Source organism: Muntiacus reevesi, chromosome 1 (genome assembly GCF_963930625.1).
Source record: "Muntiacus reevesi chromosome 1, mMunRee1.1, whole genome shotgun sequence".
NCBI lineage: Eukaryota > Metazoa > Chordata > Mammalia > Artiodactyla > Cervidae > Muntiacus > Muntiacus reevesi.
The window spans coordinates 184,848,352-184,872,248 of NC_089249.1; the positions used below are offsets into that span (position 1 = coordinate 184,848,352).

A 23,897-nucleotide genomic window follows, 5' to 3' on the forward strand; every position below is an offset into this window, starting at 1 on the left:
GCGTCTTTAGAGGAAGAGAAGGCGGTGTGATGACAGAGACTGGGATTATAGCGATGTGGCCACGAGCCCAGGAGCGCCTGCCCTGAGCCCCGGAAGCTGCAAGAGGCACGGAAGCGTTCTTTCCTAGAGCCTTTGGAGGGAGTGAGGCTCTGCCCACACTTAGCTTCAGACTCCAGGCCTCCAGAAGTGAGGGAGGGAGGGAATTCCTCTCTGACGCCAACGAGCCTGTGATGCTTTGTGACGGTGGCACTAGGAACCTCGTTCTGGTGCCCGAGATGCTCCTCATCTTGAAAGAAGGCTGAGCCGCAGTGTCCATCCTGCTCCCCTGCTGTGCTGCGCTGAAACTTGGGGCTTGGCGTCCTCATCACACCTTGGTGTGGCCCACCCCCCTGCCTGCCTGGTTCTGTTAGGGGTGAATGGTCCACTTGGCAAATCACCATGCTCAGGAAATGCTGGGTCTGCTCTCTTGTTCCTGTCCCCAGTTCTAAAGTCACTGAGTGTCTGCACCATGTTATCCAGCCACTGCTGGGAGCACAGTGGGGCCCAGTGGCTGAGACTCTGCACCTCCAATGCGGGGGCCTTAGGTTCGATCCCTGGTTGGGGAACCAGGAGCCCACGTCAAGAGTGGCACAACCAAGTAAATAAATAATTATTATAATTTTTTTAATCTAGTATACCCTCCATAGCTCCCATAACACACAGGACCCACCCCGCAATCCTGCAAGGTCTTGAATGACCTGTCACCCACCCTGTCCCCACCACCTTCTGCTCTGCCCCTTCTCACTCCACTCTGGCCCCTTCCCATGCCCTCCAGGACCCCTGACTTTGCTTCCACATGCCGGACACGGTCCAAGCCTCCCGGACTTTGCTCTGGCTGTGTCCTCTTTCCAGGCCTGGCTCACATCACCTTCTCGCCTCGTCTCCCTACCTGTTATTCCTTGAGCCTACCACTGTTCTTTTTATTAAAAAATGTGTCCGCTTTTAATTGGAGAATAACTGCTTTACAAAACTGTGCTGGTTTCTGCCATCCGTCACCATGAATCAGCCACAGGTAAACACACGTCCTCTCCCTCTTGAAACTCCCTCCCACCTCCCCCCCCCATCCCACCCCTGTAGGTGGTCGCAGAGCCGTCTGCATCATGCGGCAAATTCCCACTATCTATTGTACGTGTGGTAACATATGCTTCCATGCTACTCTCCCAATTCATCTCACTCTCTCCATCCCCAACTGTGTTCACAAGTCTGTTCTCTGCATCTCCACTGCTGCCCTGCAAATAGATTCATTGGTACCATCCTTATAGATTCTACACACGTGTTAATGGACAATATTTGTTTTTCTTTTTCTGACTCACTTCACTCTCTGTTTTTTTGTTTGTTTGCTTTTGCCTATGCCACGCAGCATGTGGGATCTTAGCTTCCCAATCAAGGATTGAACCCATGCCCTCTACACTGGAAGCACAGAGTCTTACCCATTGGATTGCCTACTTGTTCTTATTGGCTCATACATAGCTCACACTCGAGACCCACTGTTTCTTTCTCTGCCTGCCTCCTTGCCACTAGCCCATAGCTCCCTGTGGGCAGGCCTTTGTGTCGGTTTTGGACACTGCACAGCCCAGTGCTGAGATTAGCGCCTGCACGTGAAGATTTGCAGAAGGAATGGATGAGAGGAGGGAACGCATGCAGGGAACACAGTTGAAGAGAAAAGTGTCCATTCTGTGGCCAGATCACTCGGGAGTTTTTAAAACACGCTTGCGCAAAAAAAAAAAAAAAAAAGCCAAGGAATCTTTACGTTATGTGTTAGGAGACAGAAACAGGCCATGTGTGCTGGCATGGGGCCCGGCTGGACGGCCCCAGCTAGTTTCTGGTTGATGATCTCAGAGATCGTCAGAGAGGAAGAGGAACTGAAACGTACTCAGCAGGCGCAGTCTCGATGGTATTTCACTGAATTCTGGCTATTTAGAAGCCGGAGGTCAGCGCTCAGGGTGGGTGGGGCTCTAGGGTTCTAAGGATGGCCAGACTGGCACACCCAGGGGTCATCACTTGGCAACATGGAGACACGAGGTCTTGAACCAAGAAAAGATGCAGAGGGGCCTTCGGACCAGTGTTTAGTACTAGGCCAGAGACGCTGGTCTGAGAAGACGACAGATGGCATGATTCCGGCCATCTAGCATCCTGGAAGAGGCTAAACTATGCAGACAGTGGGGCGTCCCAGGAGGCGCAGTGGTAAAGAACCCGCATGCCAATGCAGGAGACACAAAGACGTGGACTCAGTCCCAGGGTCAGGAAGAGCCCCTGGAGGAGGAAGTGGCAACCTAATTCAGTATTCTTGCCTGGAGAATCCCATGGACACCGGAGCCTGTGCGTGACAGTCCCTGGGGTCACAAGGAGTCAGCTATGACGAGGTGTGTGCACATGCGTGTGCACGTGTGCACACACACACACACACAGAGACGCTAACAGGATCAGTGGTTTCCAGGAGCTGAAGGACGGTAGGGGGACGAACAGGCAGAACATGAGGGACTTCCAGGGTAGTGCAGCTATCTGTATGATCCTCATGGTGGACACATGACCTTGTGCATCTGTGCAAACTCGCAGCATGTGCAATGCTGAGTGGCTCCTAATGCACACCGTGGACTGTAGTTAATAATACTGTGTCAGTATTGGCTCACCAATAGTAAACAAATACACCAGGCCAACACAACACATTAATGACAAGGGGAAGTGTGTGTGTGTGGTGGGGGGTGGTGGGAGAATATGGCCACTCTCTGGACCACCTGTTCAGTATTCCTATAAATCTAAAACTGCTCAAAGACATAGCACGATTTGTTGCCTTTTTTCTGTAATGTCGGAAAAACTCAAACGAACTTTTGGATCAACCCAAAATGTTGCTATATTTAATAACATTTAACTGTTTAAGGTTAAATTTTATACTCGAAATTATTTAATCGTTGTAAAATCTTATTAAAAACAGAAAGAAAGAAAGCAGGGTCTCAGACTTCAAACCCAGAGGTGCACACCCCTGGGCGCCCATGAGGCCCTGGCTCTCACCAGGAGACGACAGTTAAGCTACGTTCTGGGATGTGGCAACATCTTGTCCGAAGACTCCAAGGGTGAGGGCCATTGGAACCACTTCCACTGCCCCTGTGTCCAGAGGCTCATCCACAGTGACAGAGCCATGACTCCTGCGGTGTCTGGCCGATGGGGACATGGGAAAAGGAGCAGGAGGCTGGGGTGCGAGGTGGCCCCCTCTTCTAGTTTGTCCCCAGCCACCAGGCCTGCACTCACCTCGCTGGCTTCTTTCTACCCCACAGCCCCACCCCCACCAGAAACACCCTGCCAGAAACTATTCAGTTTGGACCCGCCACCCTTTTCCTTCTGGGACCCAGCATGCGGAGTGCCATCCCTCCAGACATCAGAAGTACATTAAGAGGACACTGAGGCATCGATCAGGACTTGTTGTTTTCTATATCCGAGGCTTTGACACCTGGGGCCTGGCTGACCCCGGGGGGATTCCTAGAGAGAAGAAAGGACCCTTCTACGAGCATGTTTTCCAAACACAAACCAACCATTTCAGAGCCCACACCGGCCCCCCCCAACCCCCCACCTGTTATTATGTTTTCACCCTCGAGGCTGCTCTCCCCAGGCCCTGAATCACCCCAGGGGAGACCATTCAACTAGGCCAGTCCTTATGCCCCCAAACTCTGAAATTATTCACACCAGCGAATCCCAAGCCTGTTTGCCCTGACTCACTGGAGATTTTCCATGAAAACCATGATACAGACTCCTGCCTACACCCTCCTTTGGTTCTCGCTGCTTCCAATGGACCCTGGTGCCTACCCGTGTGGCCCTGCCCAGGGCATGCTGAATCTCCTATTTCTGAGGAATTGTGATTGTAACTGCCGTCTCCATGGACGCTGCCGCCCCGTATCTGAATGTTCATGGAGTCTGCATGTGAAGGCCCCCTCCCACCGACCAGCCCCCACTCACCTCCAGCACGGGGCCAGCGCCGAGGATGGTCCTCTCGACACCACTGGCGTAGCCCTTCTGGCTCAGGGCGGTGAGGCAGTGGATCAGGAAGTTGGTGCTCTGCGTCTTGCCCGAGCCGCTCTCGCCCGAGATGACGATGCACTGGTTGACGTGCTTCCGGAGCATGGCGTAGTAGGCCACGTCGGCCAGCGCGAACACATGAGGCTCCAGTTTACCCAGCTGCTGGTTCTCATACATCTTCACGTACTTCGGGTTGTAGATGGGGAGGAACTTGAAGGGGTTGACGGCTACGAGGATGCTGCCGGCGTACGTGTAGATCTTTTGCTGCAGGAAGCGGTGCCTGAGGTTCTTCAGGAGGTTCTCCTCCGTCAGCTCGGGGAGGTTGCACAGGTCGTCAAAGTCCGCCTGTGGCCGGGGCAGGAGGCCGCGCTCCACCAGGCGCCGAGTGGCCGTCGCCTGGGATGCAAGCTGCATGTGCAAGTACTTGATGGTCCCGTCGGGGTCGCGCTCCTGCAGCAGGAAGTAGTAGCCATCCTCCCGCGGGTGCTCGTCGTGGGCCCGCCGCGGCCACAGCAGCACGCGGTGCACGGGCGAGTCGCTGGCATCCAGCACCCACTCCTCCCCACCCGTCTCCTTGACCTCCACCAGCACATAGCGCTTGCTGCCGTCCAGCTGCAGGCGGGCGACGGCGTCCTGGATGACGTCGGACGTGGTGCTGTCCTTGGTGGCCGGCACGCGGCAGGAGGCCAGCTGCGGGGCTTGGCTCTCGCTGGAGGCCAGCTGCGGGTAGATGTGTAGGTGGTAGGCCGCCTGCCCCCGGCGGCCGGCGCTGCCCGCCTCGTTCACACTCATCCTGCCGGCAGCCTGGCCTCAGCATGCCTCCCGGGCTCGGGGCGCACGTCCTGGAGCTGGAAGGGAGGGGGTGGCACCGTCAGAGGGGGTGGAGGGCGGAGGGGGGTGCAACACTGACATCCACCTCCGGACAGACGGCCTCAGGCCCACGGCCTGCATCCATGGGCTCTCCTGAAAACCCAGAAAGGTCAAGGAGTCTCGTCTGTCCTTAAACGTGGCCCTGACTTCAGATTCATGGCTCCCGCCAAGCAACATCACCAGGCCCCGCCCCCCCAAAATCAAACCCTTCCCCTGGAGTCTGTTCAGTTCCCAGGCCGCATCCCTCCCCACCAGCCCCTCAACCCTCAAGTCCAGCGGCCACAGCCATCTCTCAGCTCAGTCCTTCCTGGCCTCTCCTCTCTGACAAAACCTCTCCTGGCAAGTTCCAAAGCAGATGAAGACTTGGCCCCACATGCCTTCGTTATGTCCCCCAAACACAAGAGGGGCAGAAAGAGGAAGGGTGGGATGAGCAAGACTGACCTTGCCCAGAAACTCGGGGACCTCGAAACCCCACTGAGGAGGATGAAGGGAGTGCCCCCCGCAAAACTTGCTCCAGAGAACTCTCCAGTGGACATTTACTTCTAGAACTCACAACTCAACTCCATTCCCATCATGACGGGAACATCAGGCAGACCCAGATCGGAGGCCTCCTACAGGAGCTCTGGTCAATTCTCCCCAAGGCTGCGAAAGACTGAGGAGCTGCCCCAGCCAGAGGAAACTGGGGAGCTGTGATGACTGCATGTGCCGGGGTTGTCTGCACAGGGTCATGGCTGGAGAGAAGACAGGAGTGGAAGAACCGGTGATGTCTGAATACCGTCAGATGGTTGGTGGACAGCAGTCTGCTGCTGTTGGTTTCCTAGTCATACAAACGTGCCCTGGTGGTGTGAGGTGTTCACATTCAGGCAGCGTGAGTGAGGGGTTCAGGGGACTCCCTGTTTGGTCTCTGCAACTTTTCTGGAAACCTAAAATGACTTCCTCGGTCGTCCAGTGGTTATGAATCCACCTCGCAAGGAAGGGGATGCGGGTTCGATCCCTGGTCCAGGAACGAAGGTCCCACATGCAGCTAAGCCCACAGGCTCTGGAGCCCACGCGCCACAACAAAAGGTGTGCTTCAACTAACACCTGGTGCAGTCAGATATGTATTTTAAAGAATGACCCCAGCAGAAAAAGCCTATTTAGAAAAAAACATCTGCTCCTGAAGACATTTTGAGAGAGGAGAAAAGACAGTCAATGTTGGCAACAGCTCACTTTTGTATCTTGGAGTGAGAGGCAGAAACGCAGCGTGGGTCACGTGGGGCTCGCTGTGTGCCATCCGAGTGTGGCTGCAGATACAAAGATGAACCAGACCTTGGCTCAAAGCCCAGTGGGAGATGCTGATATGCAAACAAATGTGAGAGGTTAGCAACCATGAGCGTGAGAAACTACTGTCCCTGAGAGCCAGAGAAGGCTTTAGGGAAGTGGTACCATCTAAGAGGGGCTCTAAAGGATGAAGAGGGATTCATTCAACAAAAAGGCAAAGGAGGGAGGACTGTGGTAGGCCCACTGTCTATTTTTGTAAAAAAAAAAAAAAAAAAGTTTCACTGGAATGAAGCTCTGCCCTTTCATGTACATACTGTCTACATCTGCCTTTGTTATAACAACATAACTATGACAGAGATTAGTAACTTTAAGGCCTGGAAAGTTGAACATACATTTTCCCCAGTCCTTTGTAGAAACAGTAGGCTGACCTCTGCATGACTCAGCCCTGCGGACATGAGGGGTCACCAGAGGCTGTGATGATCTGGACTCTGGGAAACTGAGTCCCACAGTGTTGCTGGGAGGGCAGGTGACAGGTGAGGCTGAACAAACTAGACATAATGAAGCGGCCACAAATAGGTAGGTAGGTAGTGGCAACCAGCAGGAAGGCTGGAGTAGACGGGAACATTTAATTTCCCAAACTTCCCCCCAAATTATTAAGGAACTTTCGTATATTTCCTTCCAGCTTAATATTCAACAGATGTTACACGTTTTAATAAAGCCTGAATTGCTCTTAATGGAATTTGTTGGGACAAATGAACATGTTTCCATGTCATGAAATATGCTCTGAAACATGGTTTCTGAGCTCCTGGACACACAACATTGTGTAGAACTCTGAGAATTTCCTTGGGGTCAGTTAACTCATGCAGAATTAGCAGATAAATGGATGTGCACATTGCTAAGCATCTTTTCTCAAAATGCCACAGTATCCTGCAGAAAAATGATGAAATGATAGAAACACTTTGGCAGTTTCCTTAAAAGTTAATGTATGCCTAGCAGGTGACCCACTCCTAGCGATGGAACCACTCCTAGGAGCTACTCCAGAGACACAAAGCAGATGTTCATACACAACTGTGCATAAATGGTCTTACTGACATTGTTTCTAAAAGCCCCAGACTAAAGACGACCTGAATGCAGACAAACTGGTGAATGGACGAATAAACCGGCCACACGATGGGACACGACTCAGCAGTGAGAATGGACCAACCTCTGTCCTGCACAACAGCACAGAACCACACAGAACCATCTTGGAATCTGAGTGCTGAGTGCAAGACCGAAGATGAAAAAGAATATACACATACCCCAAAATTCCACTCCTAGGTATGAACCCCAAGGACTTAAAGACAGGTATCCAAACAGATACTTGTACACATGCGTTCACAACAACCCTATTAGCCAAAAGGTGGGAAAAACCCAAATTTCCATCAGCTGATGAAAGAGTGGAATGGTCCTTGCTACAGTGTGGATGAACCCCGAAAACATCACGCTGGATGAGAAAAGCCAGACAGCAAAGGCTACGTGTTACAGGATCCGTCTATTAGGAAATATCCAGAATGGGTAAATCCATAGAAATGGGCAAAACCACAGACTAGTGGTTGCCAGGGGCTGGGGAGCGAGGTGGGGGAAAGGGGAGAAACTGCTGGTGGACGCAGTTTCCTTTTGGGGTGATGGAAAAGTTCTGGAGCCACACAGAGGTGACGGCTGCGTAGCATTATGAACATGCTAAATATCAATGAATTGTTCACTTTAATGTTATATGAACGTTGTATGTTAATTTAATGTGATGTGAATTTCACCTCAATAAAAATTTCAAGGCAGTGTATATACATGATTGCATACTCCTGACCCTTGAACAACATGGGTTTGAACCCCGTGGGTCCACTTATATGCAGATTTTTTTCACTATATATGTACTTTGCATGTTTAGTCTCTCAGTCGTGTCCGACTCTTTGTGAACCCATGGACTGTTGCCCGCCAGGCTCCTCTGTCCATGGGATTTCCCAGGCAAGACCACTGGAGTGGGCTACCATGCCCTCCTCCAGGGTATCTTCCTGACTCAGGGATGGAACCTGTGTCTCCTGCATTGGCAGGGAGATTCTTTACCACTGAGCCCCCTGGGAAGCACACGCACATTATGGACTTTAGTACAACACGACCTGTGGTTGGCTGAATCCCAGGGTGGAGTGCTGTGTGTAACTGTAAAGTGATACATTGATTTTGACTGCATGTGTGTATGGAGGTCTGCATCCTCAAACCCCACATTGTTCAAGGGTCAACTGTACAGAAATTTTAGAAAATGCAAACTAATCTACAGACTGCTGACTGTTGGCTGCTTGAGGGAGGGTGACAGGGTGGGAGGACAAAGGAGCTGGGGAGACCTTTCGGGCAATGGATGTGCTCTTTATCTTGGCGGTAGTTGTGGGCTCCTGGGTGCTTGTGTGTGTCACAACTCATCCGATTACACACTTCAAATTAGTGCCATTTGCAGTGTACAGGGTGTAACTGTATAGCCAACAAGGCGGTTTAGGGACATCGTGGTGGTCTGGCAGCTAGGACTCCGAGCTCTCTACTCCGTGCCAGCCCCCCACCCCAATGCAGGGGCCTGGGTTTGATCCCTGGTTGAGGAACTAGATCCCACATGGCGACTAAGACCTGGCCCAGCCAAATAATTAAATACAAAATAAATATTACAAAAAGCTGTTAATGTATGGCTGAGCCCCTCCGCTGTTCACGTGAAACTATGGTAACATTGCTTGTTAATCGGCCATACGCCAGTATAAAATAAAAAGTTAGAAAAAAAAAAGCACTGTTTTTAAAAAAGCATGTGAAACTATGAAAGGGCTCAGCTCCCTAGGAATGCAACTTTTTGGAACTTCTTGCTTTCTTTCCAAAATGCCCAATTCTTGAGCCCTGTCACCAAGCTCCTCGGATGCCACCGCAAGGAAAACGGCTCGGATCTATGAGCTTGTCCATGTTCAGAGGTCTCGCCCACTTGACTGTCCCCCAGAAACAATGAGAGCTGATCTCGGGATGTTCCTGGGCAGCACGAGGCTGTGGGAGGTGGGTATCTGTGCACTTCTGAGCCAGGTGAGACAGGTAAGAATGCAAATTGTAGATCTGCACCTTAATCACGGTCATGTGAATGCATGTGTGTGGTCGAGAACACACAACGAGCACAAATGTGAGCCTATCTGTGCAGACGCGGACACACAGGCATCAATACGCACTCTCATACAACCGTGCTCACACCTGCGCACACACAAACAGAGAGAAAGGAGTACGAACAGAGTTTCATCTGAATACACCCACACTCATGTGAGTGTAGACACACGACCCAGGGCTTCAGGCAGAGCCTGCCCCTGTGACGCACACTTGTGGAAATGTGACTCACGTGCATCACACTTCCAGGGGATCGAGGAGGATGGGGCAAGGGCGGGGGGCTTTGGATGGTCTCAGGCTCAAGCAGCTTGGCTGCAAGTGACAGAAAGGTCACGTGGGTGCATCTGTTCTCTACTCCCAGCAGACACCGGGCTGAGCGAGCAGCCACCAGGGCCCAATCATGTCATCTCACTCCTCCCAGGGCCTCTGTCACCTGGGCTGACAAGGGTCTGGATGATGCTGGGATAGTCTGAGGGCTGTGTGGCCCACATCCGCCAGGGCTGCCTGACCATCAGGCACCACTGGAGCCCCACGGGGGACTTTTACTGCTCTGGGCCCCTTGCTGAGAGGTGCAGGAGACCCCATGCTCAGAGGCTGGAGGTTGTGGGGACAGCCACAGGCCCAGCTGATGTGCACCCCACCCCCAGGCCAGGAGGAAGTAGATAAGGCTTGCTCAAGGCGCCTGCTGACCGCTGGAGCTGCAGGGGGGAAGAGGCGGGCCAAAAAGAAGGGGTGGGGCAGGGCAGACGTCAGCTGGGGCCCCTTGCAGGAGTCCCCACAGGGCCCGCCTGATCCACCCTGAAGCAGCTGCCCCTCCAGGCCCCATCACATCTGCATCCTGAGAAAATGCCCCCTGCACCTGCCTGTGGGGCCCTCCCAGCACCCAACAAGCTTCACCTGAGCCCACACTCTCCTCACAGAGGGGCTCCCTTCCCTCCTCCCAATGAAATAACTCCTTTGCCTGAAAAACCAGAGACACTAGTCAGTTCTTCTCTAGCAAGGGTCCAGTTCCGAGCTCCCTCCTCACTTCCACGCAGCTTGAAGCCAGCCCTTCCTGCTCCTTCCCCCTCCTTGGTCTGCCATCACCCCCCACCGCAACCCCTACTGTCCCCCCCTCCACACCTCCATCTGCCATCCCCCTACAGAGTTGAAACCACAGCTGCCCTCCCCAAAGATGCTACCAAGCTCCTGCCAGTCACGCCTTTCCTGGTCCTGCCCACTCGCTCGGCAGCCCCAGGGACCAGGTGGCACCTGGACTGACCCCTGGGGCCCATCCACTGCTCTACTCCCCCTTCAGTGGCTAAGCTGCCCAGGGCTGCCCACCCCACCTCTTGCCCCAAACACCGGAGGGTGTTTGCTCCCTGCTCCTCCCACTGACCACATCCTGTCTGCTGTCCCCAGAACAGCTTCTCTTTTCACCAGGAGGTCGGAAGGACCCCTGAGGGACCCCTGCCTCCATCCCCCAGGCCACTGCAAGGGAGCCCCTTGCAATACTGGTCTAGATGTGAGTGTCCCAGCACAGAGCTCCTTGGGGCCTCCCTCCGGCCAGCCCTCTGCTCCTGGCCGTCAACCCCCATGAGGCAGAGCCCCTCTTCGGTAGGTCAGTGGCCACCAGGAAGCAGTTCCTGGACATGCTCTGGCTACGTCTCATTCAGCCAGGCTCAGGCTCACAGGACAGACCTTGCAGGACCCCATCAGTCATGGAAAAGCTGCCCGAAGCCCCCAGCCCATAGTGGGAAGTCTGGTTCCCACAGGCTGGGCTACAAGCCCGAGAAACACTGACCAGGCCACTGCCAGGGGCTGGCATCCCGCCCTCCCCTCCACTCAGACAGAGGCAGGCTCCACCCCGCTGCCTCCTTCCAGTGCCATCCCTGTCCCCTGTCCGCATTCTTGGGCTGGGATGTCCCTCAGACCCCTCCAGCAGACTCTAGGAAGCTCTGCTCCCAATGCAGTGTACCCTCGTAGATCCAGCACCCCCAATTCTCTAGGTGGTACCATTTTAACCTGAACACTTGGCTGATCTGATCCCCTTTACAGCCTCACTTTGAAGGCCCCCGACTCCCTCTTCCCAAGTGACTTTCGGAGAGGCCCGCCCCCCCAAGAGATAGCTCGGCCCGGAGCAGCCTCACTGGCATCGAGGATTAATATTTTTCTCAACCTGTGGCTCTCTGTGGGCACAAAAGAGTGTTTTGTCACATTTAATCCTCTGTCAGGCTGGGTTTTTGGAGAATTAAGTGTATTCTTCAGAAACGATTTTTCTGTTTCTGGAAGCTGTTTAATGTCAGCCGCCCATTTCCCCTCCAATGAACCATGCCTACCCAGCTTACTGTTCTGGAGAAACTCTTTGTATAGCAAGAGTATGATGTCTTCGCGATGTCTGATGAACTTAATTCATGCCAATTTACTTAAAAAAAAAAAAAACTTATGTTTTATCTGTGCTGGGTCTTCACTGCTGTGCAGGCTCTTCTCTGCTCTCTAGTTGCAGTGCGCGGGCTTCTCACTGCGGTGGTTTCTCTGGTTGTGGAGCAGGGCTCCAGGGCAAGTAGGCTCAGTAGTTGTGGCTTCTGGGCTCTAGACTGCAGGCTCGATAGCTGTGGTGCACGGGCTTAGCTGCTCCATGGCACGTGGGATCTTCCTGGACCAGGGATCGAACCTGTGTCTTCTGCACTGGCAGGCGGATTCTTTATCGCTGACCCACCAGGGAAGCACATACCAATTTACTTCTGTGTATGCTGTTTTTTGATCCAGATACCACATTTTCTGAGCAGACACATCTGTGGGTCGTTTCTTCCATGATGTCGGCAGCCTACTCTTCTCCCAGATTTGATGAGCGTGGAACCACATGCTGTCTTCCTCTCCCTCCCTGGACTTACTTGCCACATTTAAGTCTTTATTCATCTGGAAGTTATACTGGAGGGTGTGACAATTTCCTAGGGCTACTCTAACCAAGGACTGTAAACCAGGTGGCTTAAACCAAGAAAGATGTATTGTCTTGCCTTTCTGAATGAGCCTAAAAATCAAGGCGTGGGCAGCGCTGGCTCCTTCTGGAGATCCTGAGGGAGAAACCTTCCTGTGTCTCTCCTGGCTTCTGGCGACCCTCGCCCCTCCTCGGCTGGTAGGTGCATCACTCCGATTTCTTCGGAGGCCTTCTCTGTCTCTGGGTCCTCCCCTCTTATGAAGACATCAGATACTGGATTCAGGATGCAGCCACCACAAGATCTTTAATTACATCTGCCAAGACCTTATTATTTTTTAATATTTATTTGTCTATTCACTTTTGGCTGCATCGGGTCTCAGTTGCGGCATGCAGGATCTTCACTGTGGCACGCGAGACCTTTCGTTCCAGTGTGTGGGCTTCTCCCTAGTCGTGGCTTGAGCTCCAGAGCACGGAGTGGCTCAGTAGCTGAGGCCCTTGGGCTCAGCTGCCCCGCGCCATGTGGGATTTCAGTTACCCAAACCTGCGTTCTCTGCATTGGAAGGCGGATTCTTAACCAACGGGCCACCAGGGGAGTCCTAAGACCTGATTTTTAATCAAAGTCACATTCCAAGGTTCTGGGTGGGACATAAATTTAGGGGGACACCAATCAACCCAGTACGGTGTGGGAGGTGAAAGGAAGATCCAGACGAGCTTCAAAGAATGAAACAAGTGTTTTCCTGCTTTTTCTTAAAGAATCAGCCTCTCCCCTGACCAGGGTGCTTCTTTGTTAAAGAAGATAAGTGAAGTTACGTTACACACGCGTGGGTCTGCCCCTGGGCTGTTGATAGCTGTGTGGTGCTGTGCTCTGATGACCACAGCTTCGGGGGATGTCCTTAAGCAGGGGACATCAGCTCACTGAGGCACTCAGCTGAGTTCTCTGGCTTCTAAGCATGCCTTCCGCACAGGGTCTAAACAAAGCCTGAGACCTGGAAGCCAGTCACACTGTAGCTTAAGGTCTTGTCCCAAGTGCATGTGAAACCTGCACCCAGGAAGCCCCAGACTGTGTCTGGAATGAAAGGAAGCAGGTCTGGGGCTGAGGAACTGGGGGCCCCAGGTCCCCAGGAGGGATAGCTCAGCAAAGCAGCAACTGTACACTGTGGCTGTGTGTCGGGCATGGCAGGTCCCAAAAACCTATGTCTGTCTTTGATTCAAACCACCGTTCCCAATGCCCCCAAGTTAAAAGCCTGTTCTGCCTTCTGACCAAAGCTCATGGAAGCGCACGCAGTGTGAACAGGAAGGAAAACCCATCCCTGAACTGAGAGGATCTATCTACCTGGAACACGGTGGACAATTATGTGCTCATCACTAAATCTAAGTCACACTGCAGACTCTAACATTCCTGATGAAAGAGCCAAAGGTGGACTTGAAATGCCTATCGAAGGATGAGTAGAGGGACTCCCCTGGTGGCCCAGTGGTTGAGAAACCTCCTACTATGCAGGGGACATGGGTTTGAGCCCTGGTTCGGGAAGATCCCACATGCAGTGTAGCAACTCAGGCCGTGCGCCAAAATTACTGAGCCTGCACTCTAGCATCTGCAAGCCACAATTACTGAAGCTCACGTGCCTAGAGGCCATGCCCTGCAACAAGAGAAGCCACCGCAAGGAGAAGCCCTTGCACTGCAACAAAGAGTAGCTCTTGCTCGCTGCAACTAGAGAAAGCCCGTGGGCAGCAATGAAGATCTGGTAAAGTCGAAAATATAAAACTTGAATTAAATTAAAAAAAAAAAAAAGGATAAGTGGATAAACAAAATGCAGTCCAATCACCCAGTGGAATATTATGCAGCCATAAAAAAGGAATGACACTCTAAGGCAAACTACAAGGTGGACAAACCTCCAAAAAATCATGCTGAGTCAAAGAAGCCAGATACCAAGGATGATCCCATTGATAATGAAATGTCCAGAACAGGCAAATCCATAGAGACAGAAGGTAGATGAGTGGTTGCAGGAGGCTGGGGAAGAGGGGATCGGGACTGACTGCTGATGGGTATCAGGTTTACTTTAGGGGTGATGGAAATGTTCTGGAACTCGACACAGGTGGTGGCTGCAGAACACTGGGAATTCACTCCCTCTTAACTAACAGCCAGTCTTCGGGGCACAATAACAAGAATTCCCGCCGAATCGTCTGAATGGTGAAAAATGAAAAAGTTTTAGCAAACACTGTACCAGTGTCCCTTCCATGCTCTGAGGAGATGTGAGCCTCAGTACAGGGCCTTTCTCAGAGAAAGGAGGTGCCGGGAAGAGGAGGAGGCGACCCAAAGTCCAGCCCTGGGGGCCAGTGACAAATGTGAAAGAGCTGTTCTCTCTAGTCCGGCCGAGGCCTCGTGCATGAAAAAGCCCAGATTCTGCCTATCGGCTTGGCGAAAGATTCGGAATTGACTGGAAAATGAGGCGGATGGGGGCCTCTAGAAAGTGTAGCTTAGCTGCTTCGTTTATATAAGGCCATAATTTGAAGCCACATGTTTACTGGATGAAATCATCCTCAAGCTAAAAGGAGGAGGCCAGAGTTACAGCAGCATCAGTTAGGATGCTGTTTTGGAGGCAGCGAGTTTCCACTTTTCCAGGCGTGTTTCCTTGAGCCTGCTGGGATTTTGTTTTTAAGGAAACGATGACATGAAGTTATTGGTAAGATGGACCTGCCGAGAAACAGCTACAAAAGAAGCATGTTTCTCACTCTTGGCGGCTGAGAGTTGTAAGACTGATTAGGGCTTAATTTAACTTAGGGGTGGGGGAATGTGGCCACAGGACATGGAGCCCCCAGAAGCTGGAAGGGGCAAAGAAGGGTCCCCCACCCCCCCGCCCCCGGGGTCTCTGCAGACAGTCATGGACCTGCTCATGCTCCAGTTTTGGACTTCTGGCCTCCAGAACTTCAAGGGAATCAATTTCTATCATTTAAGTCATGCAAGCTTGTGGTGCCAATTTACAGAAGCCCCAGGACATAGGTCCAGGGTGTTGTGTGCACAAGGTGCCGAGTCCCCAAGAGAAGCCGTGATCAGGAAGGACCACCACCTCTCTTCTGCTTAATTTGAAAACCCCCAGAGAAGCCGCTCCCAAACACCCTCTCGTGACTGTCCCTTTCTCTCTTAACTCGTCCCTTGGTCTTCCAGACTGGCCCAACCAGTCTGAGTCCTAGAAAAAGCTCTTTCTCCCAGGCCCATGCTGGGGCAACCTGGTCCATGCATCTCTCCCCGAGGCCGATCCTTCTTGGAGCCTGTGCTATATCCCCAAAGAGGATGTCTTCTTTCAAAATCCACCCAGTCAACAAGTGTCTCTCTGCTGCCCACCCCACCGGGCTGGGCCAGGCAGCTGGTAAAATAGGGAGTGAGAATGTGGCGATGAGGTCTGGCCTTCAGGCAACCTGACAGACCAACCCACTAGTGAAGAGGTTTTTCCAACAGTAACGGTGCTTCCGAAAAGAAAAAGCGCAGTGTGTGCAAGCAGCAGCTCTCAGCCGTGGGGCGGGTGAGGGGGTGATCCTGCCCCACCCCACGGGACACTTGGCAAAGGCTGGAGACATTTTTGGTTGTCACCACTGGGGGGAGGGGAGAGACTTCTGGCATCTGGTGGGTGGAGACCTGGGACGCTGCTCAACACCCTGCAACCCGCGGGACGTCCCCCACAGCAGTGATCTGGTCCTGGATGTCAGCGGTGCTGCCACGGGGATGGAAACTGACCAGAGCCGGGTGGTCACTTTGGACCAGCCGGGGAGCGGCGCAGGGGAGTGCGCAGAGGAGACAGCTGCCTAGGCCTGCGCAGCGCGAGGGGATGGATGGCCTGAGCGTGGCGATGGCAGCCGAGGCGAGGGCGGTGAGCTCCAAGGGCAGGGGCAGCCCGGGCTGGCCTCCGAACAAGGGGACCAGTGTGGCTGGCAGGGCCGAGGCTGGAGGGGGAGGGGCCGGGGTCAGGAAGGTCAAATCCCACAGGGCTTTGTGAATGTGGGAAGGAGTCTAGATTTTCCTGCAAGGCTGATAGGGAGCCCTGGGGGGTTGGAGGCAGAAAGGACGAAGACATAGTGACACATCAGGAAAGGATCAGCCAGACCTAGCATGGCAGGCAGACCGGGGGGAGGGGGGAGGGGTACTGGGCAGTCCCTGCAGGTGTGACAGGTCAGGGGGACTGAGGGTGGCCTGGGTTAGGTCCACGGGTCTGGTGGGTTCTGATTACAAGGGCAAGGCAGACCTGCAAGGCCCTGTCGGGGGCTGGCATCTGGGTTCTTTCCTATAGACCAGTGGACTGGTAAAGACTCAGGAAGTCTTCTGGGAAGCGGGTCTGGGCAGGCAGAGGGGGGCCCTTTGTGACCCCTACCCTCCAATCACACAGTGCATCTGTCATTGCGCCCAAATGGAAAGCCACCTTGAGAACCTAATACGGGCAGAGCTGCGGAGCCAACACACAAAGGCCCTGCCTGAGGCCAGGCCGAGCAGCCCCCAGAGAACAAGGGAAGCCCGCTTGGTTTTTACAGGCAGTTCAGAGCCAGCATCCCTGGTGGCTCAGAGGGTAAAGAATCTGCCTGCAATGTAGGAATCCCAGGTTCAAACCCTGGGTCAGGCAGAGCCCCTGGAGGAGGGCATGGCAACCCACTCCAGTATTCTTGCCTGGAGAATCCTATAGAGAGAGAAGCCTGGGGGGCTATAGTCCATGGGGTCGCAGAGTTGGACACAGCTGGGCAACTAACACCTTTTTTTCCCTTTTGCAGACCCTCAGGGTAGGGCTCTGGGGGTTGCAATGCTAGGTCTGCCATGGTGGGGAGTGGGGGGCGTGACTCTCCTCCGAGGGGACACCTGACATGTATGGAGACAGTTCTGGTTGTCACAACTGGGAGGGGGTGCTACTCACAACTGGTGGGTGAAGGCTGGGGACACTGTTGAACATGATGACGGGCAACAAGGTCCCACCACAGACTACAATCCAGCCCCGGTCAGCACCAACGCCAAGGCTGAGAAAAGATGCTTTGAATAAATCAGAAAACAAAAGTTTGCACACTTTAGGGTCTCTCCAGGGCCTCAAAGGCATGAAAGATGCTCGTGTGATTCCAAGTCCGTGTTCACCTGACCACACAAGACAGAGAAGGAGGGAGCTAGAGAGAGCTGCCCGAGCTGCTGGCGCCTAGAGTCACCTGTCCCTGTTCAAGTCACTCTTTCCACTTTCAGACACGTGTTCCTTAGCCCCCCTACCTTCATCCTCTCCTCTTCCTGCTAATCCAGGGGCAGACTCCCTGGGGACCACCAGGAGGAAAGGGACCAGCTCCCTGAGGGTCTATGGGGCAGGCCACTATGCTCTTAACACCGTGTGCCACCTGTTTTTGTGTGCATCATGTGGCATGCCAGAAAATGGTTTCCCAACCAGGGACTGAACTCGCGCCCCTTGCATTGGCAGTGGGGGATCATCACCACTGGGCGACCAAGGAAGTCCTCTGTGTCACCGTTCTGATAAACAGCATTTCCACATGACAGCCAAGGACTCTGGCCATCTTCCCAAGCAGTGGCCTTGGACCCTGGCACACTCGCCAGGAAATGAAAGCCCCTGGGTGCACCCATGGGATCTGAGATGCAAAAATCTCCAAGTCTTCTCCGCTCGGCTCCCCAGGTTCTGTCTACCCTTGCATGGAATGGAGACGCTCTGAGAGATGAGTGGGAAGATCCTGGCAAAGCCCTCATGGTCCTGATGCTGATGCTATGTTCACCCCATTTGCGAGGAAGCAGCAGCAGCAGTGGCCTTGGAGGAGATGACCACACCAGAGCTCCACGTCTTCCTCTTCAACAGCCACTTCAGGCTAGGCCCAGGTTCCAAGTCTGCCCAGTGCCAGGCACTTCACAGCCCTCACCAGGCTGGGAATCTGACTTCAGTGGGCATGACTGCCAGCCAGACACCTGTGCTTGGGCAGAGAGACCAGGGCTACTCCTGATGCTTGGCACACCTGAGATCGCCAAATCTGGTCCAGGCTTGGCGACATTTCTTGTGGAATGATTTTAAAGTCTTCCAAAAACTTCTTTTGTCTCATCACCTGTGGAAGCAGCTGGCCCCAAAGTCACTTTGTTTCATGAATGGAGTTGATTCTAGACTCCCCCTCTTGATTCTGGCAAAACTGAGGAGAGGGGCCCCCATATACCTCAGTTATAAACCTTGGCTAGCCCCTGGGTGGGCACACACTGTCTCCCAGGTCTGGCTCTAAACACATCCCTAATAAAAGTCCCACACGCTCTGCTCCCCCTGAGTCATGTTCTTGCCTCTCTGTAGTCACTCCAAGTATAAGGACATGTGCAAGAGCTGGAAAATTCCCTAAGAGGGCACTTCCCAAGGTGACGTGGCCAACCTGCCCATCTCCCCTACAGTGTTTATTTCAGTGAATGAGACAAAACTGAATGAACTTTTCTCTATCTGGATGATTATCTATCAAAAATTCCCTTATTAAATGAAATTTCCCTTACTAAATTAATTTCACAAAAAATGAAACATCTCCTACCCAGTGTCCTGAACTCTGTCCCCCGCCAACCCTCTGCTGGCCCCCATAAGGTTTCCCTAGTGGCTCAGAGGTAAAGAACCTGCCTGTAATGCAGGAGACTTGGGTTCGAATCCTGGCTTGGGAAGATCCCTGGAAGAAGAAATGGCAACCCACTCCAGTACTCCTGCCAGGAAAATCCCATGGACAGAGGAGCCTGGATGGCTGCACTCCATGTGGTCACAAAGAGTCAGACACCACTGAGCATGCACCTGCCCCCCACAATTCATTGTATCGAAGTCCTACTGTTCCAAGGACCTCAGAATGTGTCTGTACTTGGAGACAGGGTTTTTAAAGAGGTGATTCAGTTAAAATGAGGTCACTAGGATGGGCACTGATCCGAAGGGGCAACTGGACATGGACTCGCACAGATGCAGTGAAGACTCAGAGAAAAGATGGCGATTGACAGGCTGAGGAGAGAGGCCTGTGTGCATCCTTTGCTCGTGGCCCCTGGAAGGACCCAACCTTGCTCACACCTTGATCTGGACTTCTGGCCCCCAGATCCACAAGACAATATGCTTCTGTTGCTTAAGCTACCCAGCTGTAGTACTTTGCTGCGGTGGCCCCAGGAAACCCTCACAGCCGGCAGTGACAGTCATGAAACACTTGGAGCTGGCTTCCCTCTTACACACACAACCTCAAGAAACAGGGCAGAGCTGGGATGTAAACGAATGACTCAGACCAGGGCAGCTTATTCATTGCTCCGACTAAGCCACAGGCTGAACCCTTGAATCACTACTTTATTTATCATCAGGACTCAGGCTCAGAGTCTCAACAAGGAAATGAGTAGAACCCAAACTCATCGGCTGCGTTTTTGAGACGTGCCTAATCTCTGGAGCCCTTTGGGGGCCAAAATGAAACAGGCAACGAGGTGAAGTGGGGGTCTCTGAGCTGCAGCCGGCAGTGGGTTGGCTTGCTGGGGGCCCCGGCCGCGCTCAGACAGAGCCCTTTGTTCTGTTCCTCCGTCTCCGGGACGAGGGCAGAGAGAAGGGCCTGTCTTGCTCGGCGGGGAGGCCGAGCAGGGGCTGCCTGGCACAGTTGACTGGGGATGCTGGCCGCACAAAGGGCCGGTGGATGGGGGCTGGGGGGAGGGCGGCCTTCAGAAGGGGTCGGATGGCCCCAGAATGTGCCCTTTCTGCCCCCGGAGTTAAAGCAGCAGTGTCAAGGTCGGGGAGCAAGCAGAGGGGGATGCACAGAGAGCAAAAGTTAGACAGCCTGTGCTTGAGGATGGACCTGTGTCTGGAGCCAGGAGGGCAAACGGGAGAAGATAACGTGGCTTCGAGAGCCACAGTGATCTGGGACTGCCTCCAAAGGAGCTCTCTGAGAAGAGAATCGAATACCTCTAATCTCGGAAGAAAAGCAACCATTTGTTCTGAGACAAGGACGGTGCCTGCAGAAATCCAGGTCAGTGGGAAGACAAAGAAGAGAAAGGCAATGGCATTTGCTGTGCCAGCGAATGACAAGTGCTCCGGCTCACCTCCTCTTCCTCCTCCGTGCAACATTCTCAGGGCACGTTCCCTAACTCCCCCTTGGTCCAGTCCCAGTGGTGTCTCCTTTTTATCAGGACTCCAGATTAAGAACTGAGGGGACGGCAGAATTCAGTAGCTGGCCTCTTTTCCCCATGCCTGCTCTTGGCAGCAATTTGCTGGGAGTCCAACAAACACCAAAGAGTCACTGAGGTGACGGTAGGCCTGGTGGCAGGAGCCAGCTTTTACTAGAGACCTCTTGTCCCTGGGGGGGACACACAAACCATGTCTGGAGACACTTCTGGTTGTCACAACTTGAGGTGGGTATGTACCACTGGCATCTTGTGTGTGAAGGCTAGGGCTGCTGCTCCACATCCTATAAGGCCCAGGGTGGCCCCCACAGCAACAGATGACCTGGCCCCAGATGTCAATGGTGTTGCAGTCAAGACACTGTTCCAATAATTTGGTCTTTAGCAAACTGAGCTTTCTAATGATCCTTCACGCTTCTGGAAAGCACAGGGAGCCATCTCTGAAGTCATCACCTTCCTGAGCCTCAGTTTATAGCCTCACTCTATCTAGTAAACGGGAACCACAGTCTCCCTGCTGATGCCTGGCAGAGTAAGAGAACTGGGTATGAAAGTGTCTATCACAGCAGATGTTCAATGAAGAGCCACACAGGGACACACTTATGTGGTTCCCTCTTCCGGCTTGGTTCAACACCTCCATATCCTTCAAGGCTTGGCTTGCAGCCAGTCACCTCTTCCGAGGAAACCTACTGGAATCCCCCATGCCCTGAAGCTTGAGCTGGTCATTCCTGATTCTGTCCCCACAACTTCTTGTGTCATCTCTGCTACTGAACTGACCAGTTACTGTGAACTCCATCACGCCTGTGGGTGAGGGTAGCCCACTAGAATGTCCCTCCATCAGGGCATGAGGGCCTATCCTCATCCCTGGCACTCAGTTCACAGTGTCTGACACAATCAGCCCTTGCTTTACTGAACTCTGGACCCACCCAAGACACACGACTTCAGGAAGACAAGGAATGGGAAGCAGTACGTTAACAAGCCCCCCTCCCCTGGGGATCCTACAGTGAAATAGAAAAGGGAGATTCCCAAGTCCCCACCTGCTTCTCTGAGTCACAGGCCTGGACTCAACAAACAGAGGGTCTCGCCCAGGGATTTTCAGCCAGAAGGATGCAGCTGAAACCCTGGGAACAGGTACGACGTGTGAAAGCACGTTTGGCACTGCAATTTTCTACATGGAAGATAAGGGAATGCAATACAATAATCATTTTGAGATATAAACTGTAGGATGGAAAAGAGGGATTATTGCAGTGGGGATTCATCTGTCAGGCTGCATAAAATTAGAGGAGGCTGCGTGCTGGAGAAGCCAAGGTTTGGGTTTCCAAGTTGAGAAACACTGACTAGGCCAATCCACTCATTTTGCAGGTGGAGAAAGACAAACAGATTTGATTGGAGGTTAGGACCCCCAACACAGGACCCTCCATGAGAATGTGCCTAGCCACACTCCTCGTACAGGAAGGAGACAATAGCAGGGCTTTGGAACCAGAAGATTCTGGTCCAGTTCATGAAGGAAGAGGGCGAGGGCAGGGGGGACGGGGCGGTGGGGTGGCGGGGGAGTCCCGGCCAGGGCAAGTCCAAACGCAAAACCTGCAGGAGGCATGACTGTGGGCTCTAATCATGTGTTCTGGGGAAACAAGGCTGAGAGTCTTGCTTACAAAGGTTCCCTAAGCGCCAGAACATTTTGGAAGTGAACGGGGTGGTTATCTTTCCATGGCCTTCTTCACATTCAAGCTATCCAGACTCCTGTCCTGAACATGCTATAAATCCAGGCTCTCTAGCCCTTCTAGTAGATTCCAGACAAGGATCCCCAGGGCTGGGAAAGAAAAGAAATTAATGCTGATCAAAACCATCTAGTGCAGGGACTTCCCTGGTGGTCCAGTGCTTGGGACTCTGAGCTCCTGATGCAGGGGACCTGGGTTCAATCTCTGGTTGGGGAACTAAGATGCCACATGCTGTGTGATGCAGTCAGATTTAAAAAAAACAAAAAAACAAACCAAACTGTTTAGTGCAAGGCCCTTGCCAGAGCCAGGCCCATCAGACAACTTTTCCAGCTGGCCATGTCACCTTCCATGCTCCCGGAGGCCTTGAGAGTCTGGGGACTCCAAGACCAGGACATACCTCAGGGAGGTAGGAGCTGGTACCCTTCAACTGTAAGGCACAATGTCCCCCAGCATCTCCCACCTCAGACAGAGGTGTGGGAGAGGCTTCCCCTTAAAGATTGCTGGTCTACAGAGCGCCCACCAGAGGCTGTGCCTGTCCCGGGTTGAGCTCTTGGCCGCTGGGGAACAGATTTCCTGTATGTCATTTTACCCATTTAAGTCCAAGGATGCAACTGGGAGGAGGTGGTGACAGCCTAGCACATGTGGGTGTGTGCACACCCACCCCCTCGCCTCTGAAACCCAGTTCCGGCCCCAAAGCGGGGGCCCAAGAGCTCCTTCCTTGCTCCCTAGAATCCCCAGGCTCCAGCCAGTCCAGTCTTAGAAGGAGTGTGCTGAGTTTTCAAGTTCTGAATATCGCTCAGAAGGCGCTGGGACTAGCCTGGGTCACCCAGCAGCTGGCGGGTGATGCCAGTAATAAGCTGAATCAAGAGGGGAAGACGCGTCCCCTCCCCAAATCTCCATGGGGTGCACGCCAACATCTGAACCGGGCCACTCTAGTCCTGTCCTCCCCCTCCTCCCCTGTCTCTCCCTGAACCAGACCTCGGTTTTCGCCATGGCTTCTACCCCTTTTCTGCCTCCTCTCCCATCCCCCATTTCCCCTCGTACCGGCGGCCACGGCACCAGTGGGTCCACAGCACCTCACACTGAGCACCCAGTCAGTCGCAGGCGCTGCCCTCCCTCAGGCACCATCCGTCTACCTCTTCACCGTAAGCAGACGCCCCCAGGCCGTCCTATACCTCTTCCTCCCAACGCACCCCGGCTGTTCCCCCACCGGCCTCGCTCCTCTCAACCCCCAGCCTGGGCCTCTCAACCCCGCCTCCTTGCCGTTCTCTCTCCCAGCCCCGTTTCCTGCGACCCCCCAACTACCACTTAAGCCACGTCCTCTTCAGAGAAGCTGATCAAAGCCACAAGATCTGCCCTCACACCCGCCCAAAAACTCTCTCACCAGGCCCATCACATCAACTTTCTCCTTTAACGTCCTGTTCCCATTCCGCCTCCTGCAAACTCTCCAAGACCCTCAAGCTCGTTCCCGCCCCCTCGACCCCTGCCTTCGCGAGACCCCTCCCCACTAACCCTTAGTCCCGTCTTTCTCGGGAAGGCAGCCCGCCGGTGCGAGCTTCGAGGTAGAATATTGAACCCGCGACCGCCAGGCACTCACCTGGGCCTCGGCCGCCGCGCGCCGCCGGTCCCGGGCCAGGTCCCCGCCCGGCCGCCAGCCCGCTGCTAGTCTGGCCGCTCCGCCCCGCCGCGCCCGCCGCTCCCCCGCGCGCTCCGGCTTCCGGGTTCCGGAGGGGCGGGATCGGGGGGCGTGACGCAAAAGCGCCAGGGGGCGGAGGGCCACGAATCTCCGCCCCTCGCTTCCGACTTCTTGCCCGTGCCCCCG

The 23,897-nt window shown here is 53.7% G+C and overlaps 1 protein-coding gene across 12 annotated transcripts in view; it reads right to left on the reverse strand.

Moving 5' to 3' along the window:
• Positions 1-23,786, reverse strand: part of MYO9B (myosin IXB) — a 108,937-nt gene extending 85,151 nt beyond the window's left edge. For all 12 annotated transcript variants that reach the window (XM_065917482.1, XM_065917483.1, XM_065917477.1 and 9 more), the window contains exons 1-2: positions 23,673-23,786; positions 3,988-4,895 (exon numbers count right to left, since the gene is read on the reverse strand). In XM_065917482.1, coding sequence (XP_065773554.1) covers positions 3,988-4,839 — 852 coding nt within the window. In that variant the 5' untranslated portion in view covers positions 4,840-4,895; positions 23,673-23,786. The remainder of the gene's footprint in view (positions 1-3,987; positions 4,896-23,672) is intronic.
• Between the last annotated feature and the right edge of the window lie 111 nt (positions 23,787-23,897).